Source organism: Amblyomma americanum, chromosome 11 (assembly GCF_052857255.1).
Source record: "Amblyomma americanum isolate KBUSLIRL-KWMA chromosome 11, ASM5285725v1, whole genome shotgun sequence".
Classification (NCBI taxonomy): Eukaryota; Metazoa; Arthropoda; class Arachnida; order Ixodida; family Ixodidae; genus Amblyomma; species Amblyomma americanum.
The window spans coordinates 23,751,952-23,769,982 of record NC_135507.1 but is presented as its reverse complement, the minus strand read 5'-3'; the positions used below and the strand labels follow the sequence as shown (position 1 = coordinate 23,769,982).

Below are 18,031 nucleotides of genomic sequence, written 5' to 3'. Positions count from 1 at the left end.
ACGCTCTCTACCACAGCGGAATTCGAAGAGCGAAAAGGGTAGGCACACGCCGCACTAGCTTTTTCCCAGCTTCGTTATCAAGGAGAGCAAGAAGGGGAGAGGATCTCACGCCCTCTCAGCACGCACCCTCGAAGCCGGCGTGCGCCGAGGCGCGCCATCGATGGCAGCGCCACGAAAGCGGAGAGCAATTGCTCCTGGCTCGGTCGAAGCGGCCTGGGAACTTTTGACCACCCCTGTACATATATATACATGGGCAGGTTGCCCACCACCCAGTGGGCAGGTGAGCAGCATGCCACAAAACAGGCTTCAGACAGACAGACAGGCAGACAGACAGACAGACAACGGCTAAAAGCGGGGAATGGCCATATAAGTGCAGCACACTAAAAAAAAAAATGAACGCGATAGGCTGGCACCGCACCGCCAGCACAGCACCGCCAGCATGCAACAGCAGCGAGCCAAGTGCCAGCTAGGGTGGCCAACTCCACGCATTACAGCCGTGTCACATGAAAAAGACGTACGTCAGAGTGAAAGCTGCAAGGCTACAGCCTTCCACGCCGCTGTATCTTCCGTGGCGCTCTTGGAGAGTGGTGCGAGATCACACGGTAAAAGCGTGAACCTTGAAGCGAACGCTTGCCATGCCACCATCAGTCAATTGTGCAGTGCTGCAAAGTTTGCCACCTGTCATCCGAGAGGGTACCGCTTGACGCTGCGGAGTTCAATATATGCATTTCATGACCAACTATGTTCGATATATAAATTAGAAATTGCATGTCTTTGTTAAAAATTTTTAAGAACAGTTAGATATTGCAAATAATTTGTAATATCCAAGTTCATTATACTGAGGTTCGACTGTATATACTTTTCCCTTAAAGTGTATTATTACACTGCTTGTTTTATTGTACTCATGAAAAATTCGTTTCTTGAGAGAAAGAATTCTGCAAAAAATTGTGACTGCTTCGCAAAAAAACTGCAAATATGTAACGCTGCTAAGTGCTTCATGCAGTAAATTGTCATTTCACTGTGTTTGCATAGCATACTCAGTGAAGTATTAAAGAACCAGAGACATCAAACTTTCGAATAACGCATTCTTTTAATGTGAACACTGTATGCAGCAACAGTAACCTTGGTGTACTACTACATTATACTATACCAATATGCCCTGCATAGCTAACAGTACAAACTTGTATGCAGTAGCTTAGGTCTCAATTTCTGTGCGTCGGCAACCCAGTAACACTTCGCAAGCGAGGAAACACAAAAGCCTCACTTTTACTGCTGCATGCACTGTACAATGTAGTGAAATATCACTGACGGCTGGATGCTTTGTTCAAAAGGCGGGGAGAAAATATTCCTGAGGATAAAAAAAAACCCAACCCCATAGTGAATGACTCAATGGGCACTGCCCGCCTTCAGCACATTCTGCAACGGGCCTGCTTGTGTGGGTCCCGGTACATAAGTAGCGCCGAGAAAACAGGGGACCTTGACGACAAAAATAATGCGGTGCTCTTGAGGCCTGCTCAAGCTCTAGGATGTCATATAGGTCCAGCAAATAGCTGCACTTTGCGAACAAAATGACAATGACCTATGCGGGCACATTATTCACTTGTGGGATGTGATGCTATTGGAACAAACTGAAGTCTCTTTTAAGACGTTTAAGCTGATACTAATGCACGGTAATTTTGCTTTTCTGAATATACTTTGCAAAGAAAGCCGAGCATGAAAAAAAAAATTGGATTCATAGACATGTGAGCAGAGATGACACTATGCAACCAGAAAGACAAAACTATCACAAGATCACAAACAGTGCAGTGTACTACTTGGTTTACTCGCATAATAAATGCACTTTTTTCCAATATTTTTGTGAAAATTTAGATTTTGCATTTATTTAGGAAAAATATGACTTCTGTCAAACAAAATGATGCGTAAGCTCGTCTTAAATAAGTGCATTCATTATGTGAGTTCATAGAGCATACACATGTGCTATCTTAACAATGCGTTTACAACAGTTGTGCCACTGCATTTTCCATGTGTAGCATCTCATTAGATATTTAACAAGTTCATGTTGAAATTCCACTTGCTATGTGCAGCATGAATCTAATCTTTGAACAACTATACGAAAGTTTATAGAGTGAACAAGACCAATAATTTTCACAACATTTGCACAACAAGAGCAAAAGTTCATTACATAAAGTCTAAACATGCTGCCTTCAATATAGAAGGTTAAGCACCGTGAATGGGTAATACCGCACCTATTTCACAAGTGTGCATGATGTGCAATTACGCACAGTCTGGCAGCAAATTTCATTCAAGGCAAAAGAAGAAAGCAGACACCTCCAATTAGTCGTCAAACTCTTCAATGACGACCTCCTCGTCTGAGTAGCAAGGAGCGTCTGGAAGTGCTTCCACGTTTTTGCACGTGTAGTTCACAGAGAGTTCCACCTGTCTGTCATCCACCATGTCTTGCTCACGAAGGCTGCTCCAACTGGTGTTCGCAGAAAAGCTAACAGATTAGAGGCGAAATCTTCAGTAAAAAATCTGGGGCACAGCAATAGAGCACAAATGAAGAGTAAGTGCTCACCGTAAGGGATTCCTGTTAGCCAGCACACCAATTTCGTCAACAAGTAGCCTCTGGGAGTTTGCTAAGGATAAAAAATCGGTGTGCAATTGCCATACAGCACAAGCTGAAACAATGCTCAGAGAATGTACAACAAAGAAGACCAGGGCAACATGCACAGAGAATAATACTCACAAAGCTGCACGCTGCTTCCCCGGAGAAGAGCCAAGTATGGTACCCTGTCCAACTGCAGCTCTCGCCCTGTGCTGTGCTGCCCTGATTGGTGCGTTGACCAAAAGGTAAAAAAAAAATAATTTGCTCTCAGATGGGCAACACATTTGTGGCTGAACATTTTTTTTTTTTTTTGGTATGGCAGTACCTTGTTACATGGACGGTCCGAATTAAGGGCAGTTTTGATTGGAAACCAAACTTCTTCAATGTACTTGCATCTCATTAGTAAGGAAACTTGCCGTTCCGACAATCGACAGTGTGAACAAGCACAAAGCCCATTGGGGCCATGTGTTTTTGTCACATTTGCATGGACAGTAATGTGAACAAAACGCTTACTCTCCCAACCAGACGTTTCCTTTCTTCCTGAATTTTGAGCGCAGGTTACTGGGGAAAGGCAATGTGAAAGCTTAAATCCTTCATGCTTTACAGTGCCAAGTTTCACAGCTGACACCCCTCTCTAGCTGCCGTATTGCATGAATGCCTGTGTAGAAAGCTCTCAACAAGTGCCAGCCTACATGTACTACATGTACTCGACGTGTCATAGCAGCAGAGACATCATAACGTCATGCAACACCATCACACATTTCATGGACCACTAAGCACTCAAGCAGTACCACACAATCTTTAAAAACAATGGCAATCAGAATAATGCACTTCAAACTCCCAAGTGTTTGTTGAATTTTCACTTCACTGCACATCGCTATGCTCAGGGGTCGACCTTAATCACAAACTGGCATAATGGACACAATAGAGTTTTGCCACTTGGCCCAATGGTAGACTGTTCGATGCAATGCTCAGCCCTTGCTGCAGATAAGAAAAAGTGAACTTTAGGTGACATTAGAACTACACTGATAATTCATATAAGGGTCCCTTTTCGTCTTTCAGCTAGTACATCACCTAATACAAGCTTTACACTGCTTTTCAATGCTTTTCTAACAAGTTGAGCAGTCATCAAGGAAGGAGTATGAAAAAGCTCTCTTCGCCAACAAATGTATTGTCAAAGCCTGTCTGTGAAAGGTAACTGATATGAGAAAATGGGATTGCTTGCCTTTAAATGCAACTCTCAGGTCATACAGTTTCTGTTTGATCTAAAATGGAAAAAGAAATAAAGAATTAAGGACAGATGAACACACCCAAATTTGTAATAATGCTTTCTCGTAGCATCCCACCACCATGTCACTGGTGTGGAAGGTGTCCCAACATGTTCTCCCTCAGATGTGCATGCTCGTTCAATAGCGTTTAATAACAGTCGTTTAATAGCTTTTCCTGTATGGTAAAAAACTGCTGAAAGTTTAGCATTGCTAAGCACCAAACATTTTGCAAAAGCACAGTTTTTCGCAGGTGGACACCATCGCCACATACCTGAAAACGTGATTGAGGTTTCCACTGACCCAGGGAGCCAGCTATGCACATCTTCAACTTTTTCATCGTCAATGTCAATTTACCCAATGTATGCCGGCAGCCTATGGGTTTCTCCGCCAAGTTGTCAATGCCAAAGCGCACTGCCCTAGTGCAGTGTTTCTGCCACAACGTTGTGGACTCAAACGCTTGCAGTACGCACCTCTCTGTCACTACTTGTAGATAGCTCAAAGCGTGAATATTAGTTTCATAGCAGGATCAGTGCACAAAGAAGACAATGTGCTATGCACAGCGTAACAGTGTGCTGCAGTTTTACCTGAGGCGTATTCGGCTATGGCAATAGCTTAGTGCTCTTGCACAGCGGCCTGTGAAACTGATCTGTTTGCGCTGCAGCTCGTGAATATTTATTTGATTACTTTTTATTTATTACTTTCACTTGCCACAAACCCACAAACACCGCAAGCATACAAAAGCCACAAGAATACAAACATCCCAAGATCTTGCTCAGGGTTGACCCAACAGAAAACTACAGAGAATGTAGAAGACAACGAAGAGCGGGCAGTGCTGCGGGACAGAGCGCTCACGTTAGGTGAACAGACAATGCGAAGAGACAAGGGACATTTTGCTCGGGGTTGATACCCATTGGATTAGTGCTTACACACAATAAAGCAAGTTCTAGCCTCAGAAGTTAGGTACAGAGACAGAACAAGCCACTGCGAGTGGCACCCAGCATTGATCAGCAGGCAACAAGCTGCTGATCTGCAATGAACAAACACCTGCCCGTGGAAAGGGACTGCTCGGTTAGTGAAGCAATAAAGAAGGCAGGCATTAGTTAAGTCAGGAATAGAGTAGAATGCAATTAGGTAATGCAGCTCATTAATTTATCTTTCACAAAAACAAGGCACAACTTGGACACAAGTTTTATACTTTCTTGGTGGTTTTGCATGTGTTTTAGAGGACACAACACAGGTGAACTCTGAAGCTAAGTACACAATGCGTGACGCCGATCCCCCTCCAAACAGAGCACTTTGCCATGGCACAGCAGCACCGCCACTCTAGGTGGTAAAACAAGCTGTCCTGCTGCATTAGGCAGTAGTCTCCTGAGCAGTAGGAAGGTGTCAAAAGACCCTGGCACAAGAAATGCAAGAATGGCAAACTCTATGATCTTTCATCTCTGATCCTCCAACTCCTGGTCGTGTTCCATGTTTCGGCAACTCTGGGCGCATAAATAGAGAAAGCAAAAAAAAAAGAAAAGAAAAATGCAAAAGTAGAAGCATTTTCTATAGTTTTCATATAGAAAGTTTTGTTTCCTCACAGCTCATAGACATTTTGGTATGCCAGTGCATTTCTGAGCAGTGTGTCTAACGTCATATCTAGTAACTGTTATCGCTCTCCGTAACAAGCACACAATGTGCACCAGCAATGCTTACATCTCTCAGGGCCCCCGACCACTGTGGTTTTCCAAGGGGCTTCCATCCAGCGCTCTTGGTTGTCGACTGTGCAAGGCTGGACATGAGTCCTCTTGTTATCACCGACACTGCGTGCGTCTCCATTACATTCTCACTCTGCCAAAGATAGTAGCAAGCAGGGGCAGTGAATCAATACCGAACCATTCATTCCGAAGTGACTGGGGGGCTTAACCACTGTGGCCCACTACTCACAGTCCATTCGGAGAACAGCACGTCCCCATGGCAGAACCACTCACAGCATTCAGCCACTGTGTAAACGTCGGCAGCAAAGTCCGGCATGTTGTGATGGAGGAAGAGGGCAAACAACTCTCCAGACACCCCCGATCGCTCAAACACATCCTGCGTGAGTGAGAGGCAAACGTGTGAAGAGTACTACCAAGACTTAAAGTTGCTTTGTTCCAGCACCCCTTGATCGATATTCTTCACAACTGCACAAACCATCCCACGTCAAAATGTGTACTTAAATATGTACTGTCGAAACAAAATGAAACGCGAATATGCATACTCCATATTTTTCTACTGCGCACCGAGACATTCTTTTGCAATTGGCTTACAAATATGTACTTTGCTGGCTTCGTTACACAGGAACATGAACAGCACTAGTTGTATACTAAAGATGAAAATAGCAAGGCAGAATATTTTAATTTGTTCATAGGTGGTGTTCACATTTCATTCTGGCCCGACAGAGCCTGGACTGAAGGATACCAGATGCCTAGTTCCTTCAAGGGTCACTGTATAGACACCTCAAATCTCCCTCTTCACTGTCTATCCTCTTCAATGCCTATTCTCTTCTCCACCAGTCCTTCACAGATGGTGTGATCCACAATACTTCCAGACTCCCTACCCCTGGGAAGCAATACCTGCAATACCATGCTTACACTGCAGGACTGCCACATAGTCGTCACTTTCGTTCACCCTTATTTTCTGCAGGCTTCCACGTTTATGTCTGCTTTTCTTGGTTTACTATGGCTACGGCAGTGGCACCGCTCAATGTCACTGGGCAAGTAAAGACCAAGGAGGTGGAAAGATGCATGGTATGAACCAGAGGTAAACACAGGGTCACAAACAAGTATATGTACCATCTCTGTACCAGTGCCAAGTACCAAGACGAGTACCAGAGACAAGTGCGCCAGGCCACAAGCACAATACATGAGTTGTGGAAGCCATGCATAAAGAGCAATACGAAGCAAGTGCCTTTTCACTTTCTGTGGATATCTGAAATCTGGCCCATGAGATTCCTCCCACCACACAGTGCCGGTACACTGACGGTGACTGGATTAATCAACAGATGCTCTTGTGTGGTTTCAGCATGCTGAATCCCCATTAGAGTGATGGATTGTGACAAGTAACTTTGCATACCATGGGATTGTTTGCGGGGTAAAATAATTAACGCTTTCCTACCACATTTTACAAAGTGCAATATCTTTCACAACCTTTATAAATCACAAGTGAAAATTTCACAACCCACTTCATTTATTTTCAGCAAAATTGTCCTTAAAGAATGTGCCGAATCAATGCCTAACAAAGCACAGGTGTACCTAAATGAATATGCAAGAAACAGGAAAGAGAATTAACAAATTAACACTGATGCACAGGCAAGCAAGCGAAAAAGCATTTTACACGCGACATTCCGTCTAAGGTGGTACTCCACCCAAGCACATGTTGCCTTCAGTTCAGAATTTGCATTATGCAGCAGTGTGTTTACAAGCTCGGGGTAAAAGCTGTTTCAAGCAAAAAGGACACCATGACAGAGTGTGACAATATCAAGTTTAGGTTGGATACCTCGGGATTCCTATCGCCAGTAGTGTGCTTTTCCGGATCCTTTGTGGTCACCAATGACAGGTCAGCACTTGACGCTTGAGATCCTCCCTCTGCAGTAAAAAAAAAATAAAATAACTTCTGATATGGTGAAGTCCAATCACAGATTCAGAGCGACCAACTTTTTCCGCTCTTTTAAGAGCAAGGCTATGGCAAAAATCAATCCGGATCGTGGACTGCGTGTTTCGATCTGACAGGTTGGGAGTGGTCAGAGAGCCACGGCTACTCCAGACTGTTCTGCTGAAATTCATGTCTTCAACCAGAAGCCTGCATGGCATATTCATTTTAGTGGAGTACTCTCTTTTGGCACCCCGTTGTCTCCATTCAGCATTAGCCAATGCGTGAGGACAACCACAAGGAATGCCAGGTAGTTTCTCCGTCAGCAGCATGCAAGAACCCCCCTGGCTGGCTCTTGCCTGAGCACACATGCTCCGAACTGAGTTCAGGCACTTTGCAGAGGAGTGGGCGGACCACTCCATATCTGTCACTAGAATTTACTATCACAAAAAAATGAAACCTCTCTGAATGAACAAACTAAGAGCCCAAATTCAGCTCATGCATGCCAAGTAGTAATAATGTAATCAAGGATTTGAAAAAATCCTGGTGAGGCATAAGAAGTGAAGAGAAGCAGTACAGTCACTGCATAAGTCAATGTGCATACAGCAGTGTGACACATTGGAACCCATATAGGTTCCTTTCTGATCAAGAAATCCGCATCGACTCTGAAATATCGTCCTACACTCTCGTTTAGTCAGTGGCTATATTGCTTCTTTTCAAATCACTAGTAACAAACAAAGATTAGCAGCACCAACCTAATTTTGAAGTCTGCTCGGTTTGCTTGGGCTTGCAGTGCAGGATTTTCCCCAATGAATGGAAGAGGGTCAGCGGTGCGTCTCGTCCAATGCCACTGCTGTACGTGTCAGACTTGACCGACTTTTTTCGTCGTTTTTTGGCGGCACCACTCCACTGCCGTGTTGCAGCGGGCTTGCTTCGTGTGGGACCAGCGCCTATGATTTTTCACACATTCAGCTTTCCTCCGTGCTGTACGTAGACTTATATATACATGAGACTTATGACAAGCAGAAAGAAACTCAAGATGCCCACAAAGGCAACACCTACTTTGACTAGGAGAACAGAAGAATTCAAGGGCATTAATGGCACTGCGAATGTCTCCATTGCTGGCTGCAACAATGCTGTCGATGTCATCAGGAGTGGGCTCATGAGTGATGGTCTGTGACTGCTGCTGAGGCAAGGAGGGACACATCAGAGAATACAATCAGGTCCACTTACATAAGCGAATGCATATTTTTTGCTGCTTGACAATTACCCTAATCTGCTACACCGTCGTTCATTCACTCTCCTAATAACTGGAATAAAACTATAGAAAGAGATAAAAAGTTAGCCATATTCCCCAAGGCTAACCAAACTTCTAATTAAAAGCCCTGAACCCTTCTTACATTCAATAGACATGCTTACAACCCCTTATTTTCCCTTAAATGAGCTTATAAATGGCAAAAAGCCTGTCTGAGAGCAGGAACTACAGGAAAACAAGACAAGAGAACAGCCAACTGGCTTTTTCTCCACTGTCAAAAGACCTAGTCAAGTGTAATAGCTAAACCTGTTAATCTAACTTCCTGCAGCTCATACAATGCAGCAGGAAGAAATCAGCAGTCTATCACAAAACCCTGCAATTGGGCCGCAGATATGTCCACACAAGGGTATCTCAAGGGTCTCTCATTATTTTTTTATTCCAGTTTCCAGCACAAAGCAGTACTGCACAAATTGGTTTCCATGGTGAAATTGCTTTTTCAAAAACTAAAAAACTAAGCAACAACACAGTTATGTGAAAAAAGAGCAGATGTTAAAACCGAAAGGCCTGCTCAGCTCAATACCACCAATAATTAAATTTTTACGAGCCAAAGTTACAGTCTCGGCTGCAAGGCGCATGCTGCAGTAGAAGGCTCTGAATTAATTTCAACCACTTGGAATTCTTCAATTTGTAGTGAAATATGAACAGGGCTTCACCCCAATCAAAACATGGCTGCCATGGTTGGAATCAAGCCTACGATTGCTTACTCAGTAGCGTAATGCCGCAGCCAAGCTACTGTGGCGAAAACCAGCTCAATATGAACACAGGCAGGATTCCGAGAAAACTTACCGCAGCTCTGTCAAGCAGTGCACAGAGTGCTTTTGCTACAAAGGTTGTTGCAATGGGGTTGAACCTGCACCAAGACATGCCCAATGTGAGCCTTCCTTTCAGCAACCTTCCAGTAGAGTAGACAAGAGGGTGGTCTTACGCGATTTTGGTGACTTCCAGCTCCCGCAGAAAGTCCTCGGGAAAGAGGCGGTGTTCAAGTTGGTCAGCTGAGTCGCTGATTATAAATACAAGGGGTGCAATAGAGACCCGACAGCATGTCCTAAAAGAATAAATGCAAAGCTACTTGTAAATAAGTTGCATCAAACTAACTAATGCAAGCATTAAGACACTGGAGAAATGAAGTCTTTGATATGGCAGCTGCTTCGTACCACACTGAGGTGCTCACCTGAGTGTCATGCGCAAGCTTCCCGGGTCCCTGATAAAGATGTTCGGCAAGTCCTGAAACATTAAGTGCACTTCATGGAATAAACAGCAGCATGAATCCTTTACAAGCTGATGCAATGCAAAGTGCTGCTTTTATAGTGAGCTATATGCTTACACTATGCGCTTTCATGCTGACGGTGGCAAGCAAAAGTTTCGGTTTAACATTTTATGAGTGTTTTGTGCACACCTTCATTTCGAATGTCACCCTCTTCCTTGATACTGCTATTTTTTATACTTGCACAATAAACCTGCGTAAAATTACACTTCCACAATCAACTGCATACTTCGTTAACATGGAAGGAAAAACATTATAAAAAAATACTGAAAAACATGCATCTGAACACTACCAAAAATAGCCCCAAAGCAAAAGAAAATTAGCATTCTGTCAAGTGATGCAAAACACATGCCACCAACAGCCAGTCAGAGGTGATGAGCAGCGTTTTGTTCTCTTTCACAGCTGCATAGGAAAATAGACTTCACTAAAAACAGCCCCAAAACAAAAGACAAATGAGATTCTATCCAGTTGCACACAATGCATTTGCACTGTGCATGGTAAGCTAGCCCTGCCCCATCCTCATGAAGTGTTCACTGCCAGAAGGAAGGAACTAAAATGACAAGCAGTGGAATTTCACGGCACACATGTACAAAACCACCGAAGGATGACGCCAAGTCGTAGCAATGGAGCCCAAACTTTACTTTTACTCCAGAAGACAGTAAAGAAAACTTAAACGTTAATAAAATATACGAAAGATTTTTAAAAGAAAAAAAAGAACACAATGCATTCGACATCAGCCAAATTATGTATGCCGATACGTGATCATGTAGGTAAGCTGCAGTGATAGCAGCAAGGTTTCACTGCAGAATTTTGCATCAGCTCTTTTTCTGCACTTTTCTGTACCAAATTAAACTTTGAATTTCATATCTAGCCAATAATACTGTGTCCGATTTTGTCATTACAAGGCAAAGACTCAGCTCCCACCATAATCTCATAGCACATCTATGTTAATTCTTGATCCCTTTAAGCAATACTGCCACTGGCATCCTCTTTAGCATTGGCACCCATAGCAGTATAGGCGGCGGTAAAAATATCACTAATGTTGAACCAGGCTGCAATCAATGATTCGGCATACCATGAATTATGCGACGAACACTATGCTCCCATGCAGTCCGTACCTCTACTAGCACAATCCTCTTGGCAGAGTCCTCACTCAGAAGAGAAGGGTAACGGCTTGACTGAAAGAGGAAATCCTCAAACTGCTCAACCTGTCCAGTGACACCTCCGAAGTCCCAGTTCTGGTTATATTCTAAACGAACAAGGAAACGTCACATATTATTTTTGACAAGCATAAACATGTTGGATCACAAAGTGGACCCCACAAATCTAAAATTAAATCAGAAACTAGAAAATTTCAAATCATCATCAGCTTTTCTTTTTTTTAACACCTTGCACTGTCCTGCAGTGGTATTCATTCACACTTTGAACTATTTGAACAGCATCTTATCTAGCAATGGTCAATCAAAATCGATGCTTGTAAAGCATTTAGCACGCTACAGCTGTTTGTGATGTTTGTCACACAATACCTGGCCAGTAAGGCTTCTAAGACATGTACATCGGCACAATACCAATCTGACAGTTCACAGGAAAAGGTTAAAAGATGTCTTTCTTGAGTCTAAAGCAAGACCAAACCAAATTGAGAATAAGGCCTGATGATAGATAGTATTTCTAAGTATGGGGACAAGAAGCTGTGCTTGCAGCATAGTTAGTGGATGTGGCTAGCAGATTTGAAATGACAGCCAGCAAAGAGCATACACTTGTTTTCAAATGTAAAAAATTGTTAGGTTGCCCTTGGCAAACCATGGGCCAGCAATGCCATACTGAAAGTGCCTTCAGCTTAGCCCCAATGCTGTGAGACCATTCAGGAGAGCAAGCTGCCAGGCTAGTTGATGATGCATGTTGTTTACTAGGAAGCGCAAAAAACGGACGAGATTAGTGAAGGAGAAGCAGGAGACACACAAAAAGATGGGCCCGCTGTACTAGAAATGCAGTTGAATGCTAGAAACGCTCATGAACGTGTTTTTGTGTCCCTTTTACTCCGTCCCTCGTGCGTTTTTTGCGCTACCTAGTAAACAACTGTGAGACCATGTGTGTGCCTGGCAACTAGATAAAAGAAACCACTAAAGCTTGGGCGCAATGTGTCACTTTAGCTTCCTTATTCTGCAAGCTTTCATCACCACCAATTTACTGCTTGTCAGCATTTGACGATCTCTTGGGATCACAATAACAAAGTAAGAGTTTCAGGGCAGATGACAGCAAAATAAACAAGCAAAACCCCGTGGCCCAGCATGTAAGAGCACTAGCAGCTATCCTTTTCTTTTCTCCCCTTCACTTCAATGAGGCAAACAGTGCTGAGATAGCAGAGTGCTTTGCCACTGCGCTTAGATGATCCTGTAAATGGGGCCCCTGAAGCGGGCAACAATCTAGTGCTTTTCTGTGCCACCTGACCATAAGCATCAGTGGGTTTTCATCTGATTAGCTTAAATCAGTGCATCTGTTTTGGAAGCAACTTAAAACTGGAAATTTAAAACAAAATGGTGGGTAGGACAGTCTGAAACGAAGCTGTGGGGCGCAGTCTATCCTTGAACAGCATGTCAAGCACTCCATCCAGATGGAGCGATAACTGCTGCTGAGTTTCATCCGAAAGTAACATTCGGTGGCACTACAGTGTGATCCATATAATACATGTAGCGCTGTGTTGCCCTTCAGGAAGGTAAAATTACTACCGCTAGCTTCTTTGATTAAATCGGCAGCAGTAAATATCGTTATGAAGTGTAATATTTTGTAATCAGTCAGTAACAAACAAGCTAACGGAAGACTGGTAGCATGCAGTTAGTGTTACGAAGGATCCTATGGTGATGATGACCGTGATGGTGGTTACTGTCTAGCCTGTTAAACTGAGCGGCCATTGCATGCAGTGAACAAGCGGCAGCAGTGGTTCCGCTTGCAGACACAGCCTTTCTAGAACCATACTCGAATTACAGCGTCATTGCTGCCATCTCTGGCAGCCATAATCGCCATAATGGCACGCTGGAGTGACAAGTTGAGGGCGGTCTGGGGGAAGCGTAGTGCGTACCAGCTCTAGCGGTCAGGGAAACAGGGTTGACCCATTCGCAAATGGTGAAGCCTTGTTCGGCGGCGAGACACCGCAGCGTTGCTGTCTTTCCTGAGCCAGCTGGCCCAGAGAGAAGTACGATGGCGCCTGCGTTCTGAAACCAATATACAAGGGCGAATCAGGCTTCAGTTCGAATCAATTTTGTCCTCAATTACCTTGTTCCCAGAACTGAGCTTTTCCGCAATGCAGCGAGAAACTTGTTCTACTTTATCTCGATGGACAGCCAAGTCATTCTGAAACGGAAGAGTTACCGACAGCATGTTGGTGTTAACTCATGAAATCGCTTTACGGAGCGAGTGCGCAGGTCACGGAATAAGCAAGCGAACACGAGCGAAAAAGTGACAATATGCCTCAATTGGCTTACCGTGCTTCTTACAAAAGGGTTGACTTTAGCACTTGGAGGCAAAAAATGAGCTCTACAAGGGCTTACGCGACTTTTGGGAGCGAATTTCTCCACCCATGTCCCATCGGTGAGGACAGCGCTCTCCGCTAGATTTTGCTCCGAGGTGCCGCCGTCGTATGTCGCAGAACAGTCGTTCTGTTTCGCAGCTGGACGTTTCCTTCTCATTCGACTGCGCGTGCTTTGGCCTGCCGGGGGCTCCAAACAAAATCCGTCTTCAGGCTTTACCCACTTAAAAACAGAACATGCGAGAGCGAGTTTTTAGCAGAAGCGCATCGCAAAAGTGGACTTTACAAGATTGTCAGCGACGCATCACTTACGTTCATCATGTACCTTGGTGCAGGCTAAAGACACAATATTCTCTTTGTATAGCTCACAAATAATAACCACGCTTTTACATATTTAGAGCAAACCTGCGAAATCAATTACGCCGGACACAACCCGACATTTAAAACAAAACTGGCCTAAAATCTGGATTAGGTTTCGTACTTGCTTTGACTTCTTCCGGCTATTCGCATTTCACATAATATTTGTTGCGAATTGAGGGCACGGTGCCTGATGGGTTTGCCTGTATTTAAAGATTGCGCGAATGAAGAGTCAGGTGTGCCTGTTCCCACAACAGGCAGGTATTCGTTCAATTTGTGAAAGGTAGCAGGCGTCCTCTAGGAGCAGCTGCTCACTGCGCCCTTAGCAACGTGCCCGCAAGGCTGATGTGTATTTTCGCCCCCGATACTCTGATGCAATGCCCGGTACCACCGAGCATGCGATGTGCGGTAAAGAGTGCCAGTTGTCAGCTGTAGAATGAATTACAACGTGCTCATCTGGTTGTATGTGAAGCTGGAGAACATGTTGATGACAACACATCACTGGATTATGTCGGCGCTGTTTCAGGACCTGCGATCCCACAAGTATGTGGCCAGTTTCAGCGCCTCGTTCATGATCGTCGGAATACTTGTGCTGCTCGTGAGCTTGGCTCTCGTGTGGACTCCGTCGGTGTGGAATCTGAAGCGACCGCGGCAGGCCGCATCCAAGTTGGAGCTGACGCCTTACAAGCGCACGGAGCTCGCCGACAAGCAAAGCACGCGGGCGCTACCGAACTTCTTGCCAGACAGCAACGATCTCGAGGTGACCGAAGAGGAGATCGTCGACGTCTACAACCACCTGCCGGCGCGGAAACCGAAAGACGAGAACGGCAGAAATGGTAGTTTGCCTTTGCGCATTGTTCCTATTCGCGCTGACTGTCGGGAGCGGTGAGCGCGTTTTAGGAAACTCCCAACCAGCTGTGCGCTGCTGTCCCCGCCTCCTCTCCCTCAAAGCTTCCGCATTGCGCAACTGGCAAGTATACGGTCTCACCCGCGTGCGTCATTCACTGCCGGCGGAGATTTTAGACACACTATTCGAGGAGTTGGCATAAATCCCAGCTGTCACGGAAACGGATAGACGGGCGCGCGAAACCACTCTTCCGCCGGTAGTAGTAGCTCCTACGTTACGGCCTAGCTTACAGTAGGGCGCTTCAATGCACCCCCCTTTAGGCATACAGTCTCATTTAATCAATTTCGAGAGCCCATGCGGTGACGTCGAATATTCCTGCTAGCGTCTGCAATGCAATTTAAAATGCGCGCCGACACGCGCCAATAGAACCCCATTGAGGTTTCGTCTTGACACCTACTCTTTTTTTGACTGAATTACGTAGTTAACTAGCACATTAACAGTGAACAGTTAGATTTCACGGCAGTATTGGCAAATGAACACATTAACCAATAAAATTCTCGATTCATACTGTTTACCAGCAGTGATTACTGCAAGAGTAGCAGTCTTACCCCCCCCCCCCCCCCCCCCCAAACACACACACACACACACGCGCAAAAAATGCATCTCAACTAGCTTAGCCAAGGCAGCATATTTCAAGCAAATCGAAATACTGAGCACACTTTCATGCATTCTGATTTAATAATTATTTGTCTTTTTCTGCAGCATATGATGTTCTGGCAGTAGTTGGCTTTTTTAAGCTGAGAAGCGATTTTATCACATGATATATGCCTACAACTGCTAATTTATAATTGGATTTTATCTCTCATGCTGTTTTTGGTTTGATCAACCAAACGATGCCCGTGACATGTAAAGTGTGTTCATGCGAGGCATGAAAAAAACTGCAGTATAGCCCCTGATATGTCGTTTGTAGTAATTAAAACCCTTAAAGCAGGCTGGCATAAGTGTTTAATGAATTAAAACTACATTTAGGGTTATATTGTTTTTTCATGCCTCGCATACCGTAACCGCGCCTTACGCATCGCAGCCATTGTTCGGTTGCTGAAACCGAAACAGCATCAAGAAAATGTTATCAATTATATAGCAGCCATAGAAGAATACCACAGGGCAATCCATTTATACTAATGGCTAACAAGTCACTTGAAATAAAACACTCTAATTGGTGTCTGTGCTCTAATCTCTCACTTTTGACTCTGAAGGACTGAACTCCTCTTTCACACAGTACTCCCATAATACTCCGGCTGGAGCCTGTGAGGTATTCGAATAAATAGATCAAGTAGAATGGCACATGTCAAATTGAATGTCGAATCTGGCTTCCAGAATAACGCTGCTGCAGGCTCGGGCTGTAGAAATTTTATAACCAGAACAATGTGTTGGCCTCTTCGCAGATGTCGAAGCGCTTACATCACTACGGGCAAGCCCTGCACATGGTGGCGCTGGGCAAGTATGAGAAAGCACTCAAGCTCTTCCAGCACGCACTCATCCTGAGCCCCAGTCAGCCAGACATTCTCACAGAGTATGGGCAGTTCCTTGAGAACCACCAGCAGGACTTCATCAAGGCTGACCACATGTACAGCCGTGCCCTGGTCGTCAAGCCAGACCATTCACAGGTGCAGTACTTTGAGCAGTTTTCCTTCAATCTTTCCCTACTCTTCCCCCAGAGCAGGCCGTGGCTTTGTTTAAAGAAGGGTTCAGATTTGTTTGCCACGGCAAGCTGTTTTTGTTGCCTAACCAGGCAGCAAAGCCTAACAGGCGGTCGTGGCCACTGTCCTAGTTTTGTAGGTACCAGAAATGGTAGAGGCCACAAATTTCTGTTTGCTGCATTTTAAGAAGGCTGTCGTGTTGTGGAACAGTTTTCATTAACATCGCAAACAATTATATTTATTAAATACGATGGCAGAATTAGCATTGTTTTATAACAGTATTGCCTGCATCAAAGCAGACTACACATGGTATAGTCACAGGCCGTTCCTTCCATTGCGCAAGATGAAATAAAGCATTCTTGGGGTGGCTGCTCTGCTTCATCATCTGTTGGGGCGATAGGAAAGTACCCTGCAATAGCAAAAGCATGACCCGGCTATGAATTGGAAACATAGCATCAATGTTCTCTCAGGCTGTCTCTACTGACCGGTTTGTATAGCCACGCATTGTGATGCAAACATTGCAGGCACTGGTCAACCGTCAACGCACCCTACCCGTGGTGGAGAAGCTGGACGAGAAGCAGCTGACGCGCATCGACAAGAAGCGGCTCTTCCTCATCCAGATACCCGAGGGTGACCCATCACTCAAGCGCATGAAGAAGGAGGCTTACTTCCAGCACATCCACCACACAGTGGCTATCGAGGGCAACACCATGACACTGGCAGAGACCCGGATGGTGGTCGAGACGCGCACCGCTGTGCCCGGCAAGAGCATCATGGAGCACAACGAGATCCTGGGCCTCGACGCAGCACTCAAGTTCGTCAACAACACACTGGTCAACAAGGCACTTCTCACGGTGACCGACATCCTGGCCATGCACCGGCGCATCCTGGGACATGTTGACCCTGTAGACGCGGGCACCTTCCGCAGGACCCAGGTGTTTGTGGGTGAGCACACGCCGCCGAAGGCTTCACTGGTCAGGGACCTCATGGAAGACTTCGTTGACTGGCTCAACTCGGAAGAAGCCCTTAGGCTTCACCCAGTGAAGTATGCGGCACTCGCCCACTACAAGCTGGTCTTCATACACCCGTTTGTCGATGGCAACGGCAGGACTGCACGGTTGCTGATGAACCTGCTGCTGATGAGAGTTGGTTATCCACCGGTGATTGTGCGGAAGCAGGACCGCTCGCTCTACTATGAATACCTTCAGCTGGGCAACGAGGGGGATGTCAGGCCATTTGTGCGGTTTATCGCCGAGTGCACCGAGCGGACTTTGGACGTATATCTCTATGCAACCGAGTATGCCAAGCACCAAAGGGCTCTCACAAGCCAGGACAGTAATGAGGGTGAAGTGGCATTCGTGAGCTGAAGCTTGCCTACACAACATGGCTAGGATGTGAGTCACAGATTGCTGCCAGTTGCCGTGGTGGTAAACCATCGTATGGGTGTCCGCACAAGCCAAAGGGCATTGCAAACCACAGAGCCACCACGGGGCCACAAATTACACTAGAAAGCCAGTCAATACTTGATCCCAGCTGACAG

At 45.3% G+C, this 18,031-nt stretch overlaps 2 protein-coding genes across 4 annotated transcripts; one reads left to right on the top strand and one right to left on the bottom strand.

Moving 5' to 3' along the window:
* Positions 1 to 572: 572 nt before the first annotated feature.
* Rad17 (Rad17 checkpoint clamp loader component) lies at positions 573 to 14,064 on the bottom strand. 3 transcript variants are annotated; one of them, XM_077643296.1, is made up of 18 exons: positions 13,900 to 14,052; positions 13,610 to 13,810; positions 13,335 to 13,412; positions 13,141 to 13,273; positions 11,183 to 11,313; positions 9,972 to 10,024; positions 9,726 to 9,845; positions 9,587 to 9,650; positions 8,548 to 8,668; positions 8,241 to 8,435; positions 7,393 to 7,481; positions 5,803 to 5,949; positions 5,572 to 5,706; positions 3,831 to 3,870; positions 2,747 to 2,827; positions 2,576 to 2,636; positions 2,329 to 2,497; positions 573 to 706 (listed from the first exon to the last, which is right to left on the bottom strand). In XM_077643296.1, exons 1-17 carry the CDS (start codon positions 13,906 to 13,908, stop codon positions 2,335 to 2,337), a joined length of 1,821 nt encoding a protein of 606 aa, XP_077499422.1. In that variant the 5' UTR covers positions 13,909 to 14,052; the 3' UTR covers positions 573 to 706; positions 2,329 to 2,334. The 3 variants fall into 3 exon arrangements, with proteins under 3 accessions (XP_077499422.1, XP_077499423.1, XP_077499421.1); XM_077643297.1 differs by lacking the exon at positions 573 to 706 and having other exon boundaries at positions 2,282 to 2,479; positions 13,900 to 14,064; XM_077643295.1 differs by lacking the exon at positions 573 to 706 and having other exon boundaries at positions 2,282 to 2,497.
* Positions 14,065 to 14,260: 196 nt separating this feature from the next.
* On the top strand, positions 14,261 to 18,001 carry Fic (FIC domain protein adenylyltransferase). Its single transcript, XM_077643303.1, is given in 4 exon segments — positions 14,261 to 14,780; positions 16,237 to 16,265; positions 16,267 to 16,458; positions 17,016 to 18,001. Coding segments are annotated over 4 exon segments (1,464 nt in total). The 5' UTR covers positions 14,261 to 14,380; the 3' UTR covers positions 17,859 to 18,001.
* Positions 18,002 to 18,031: the final 30 nt, after the last annotated feature.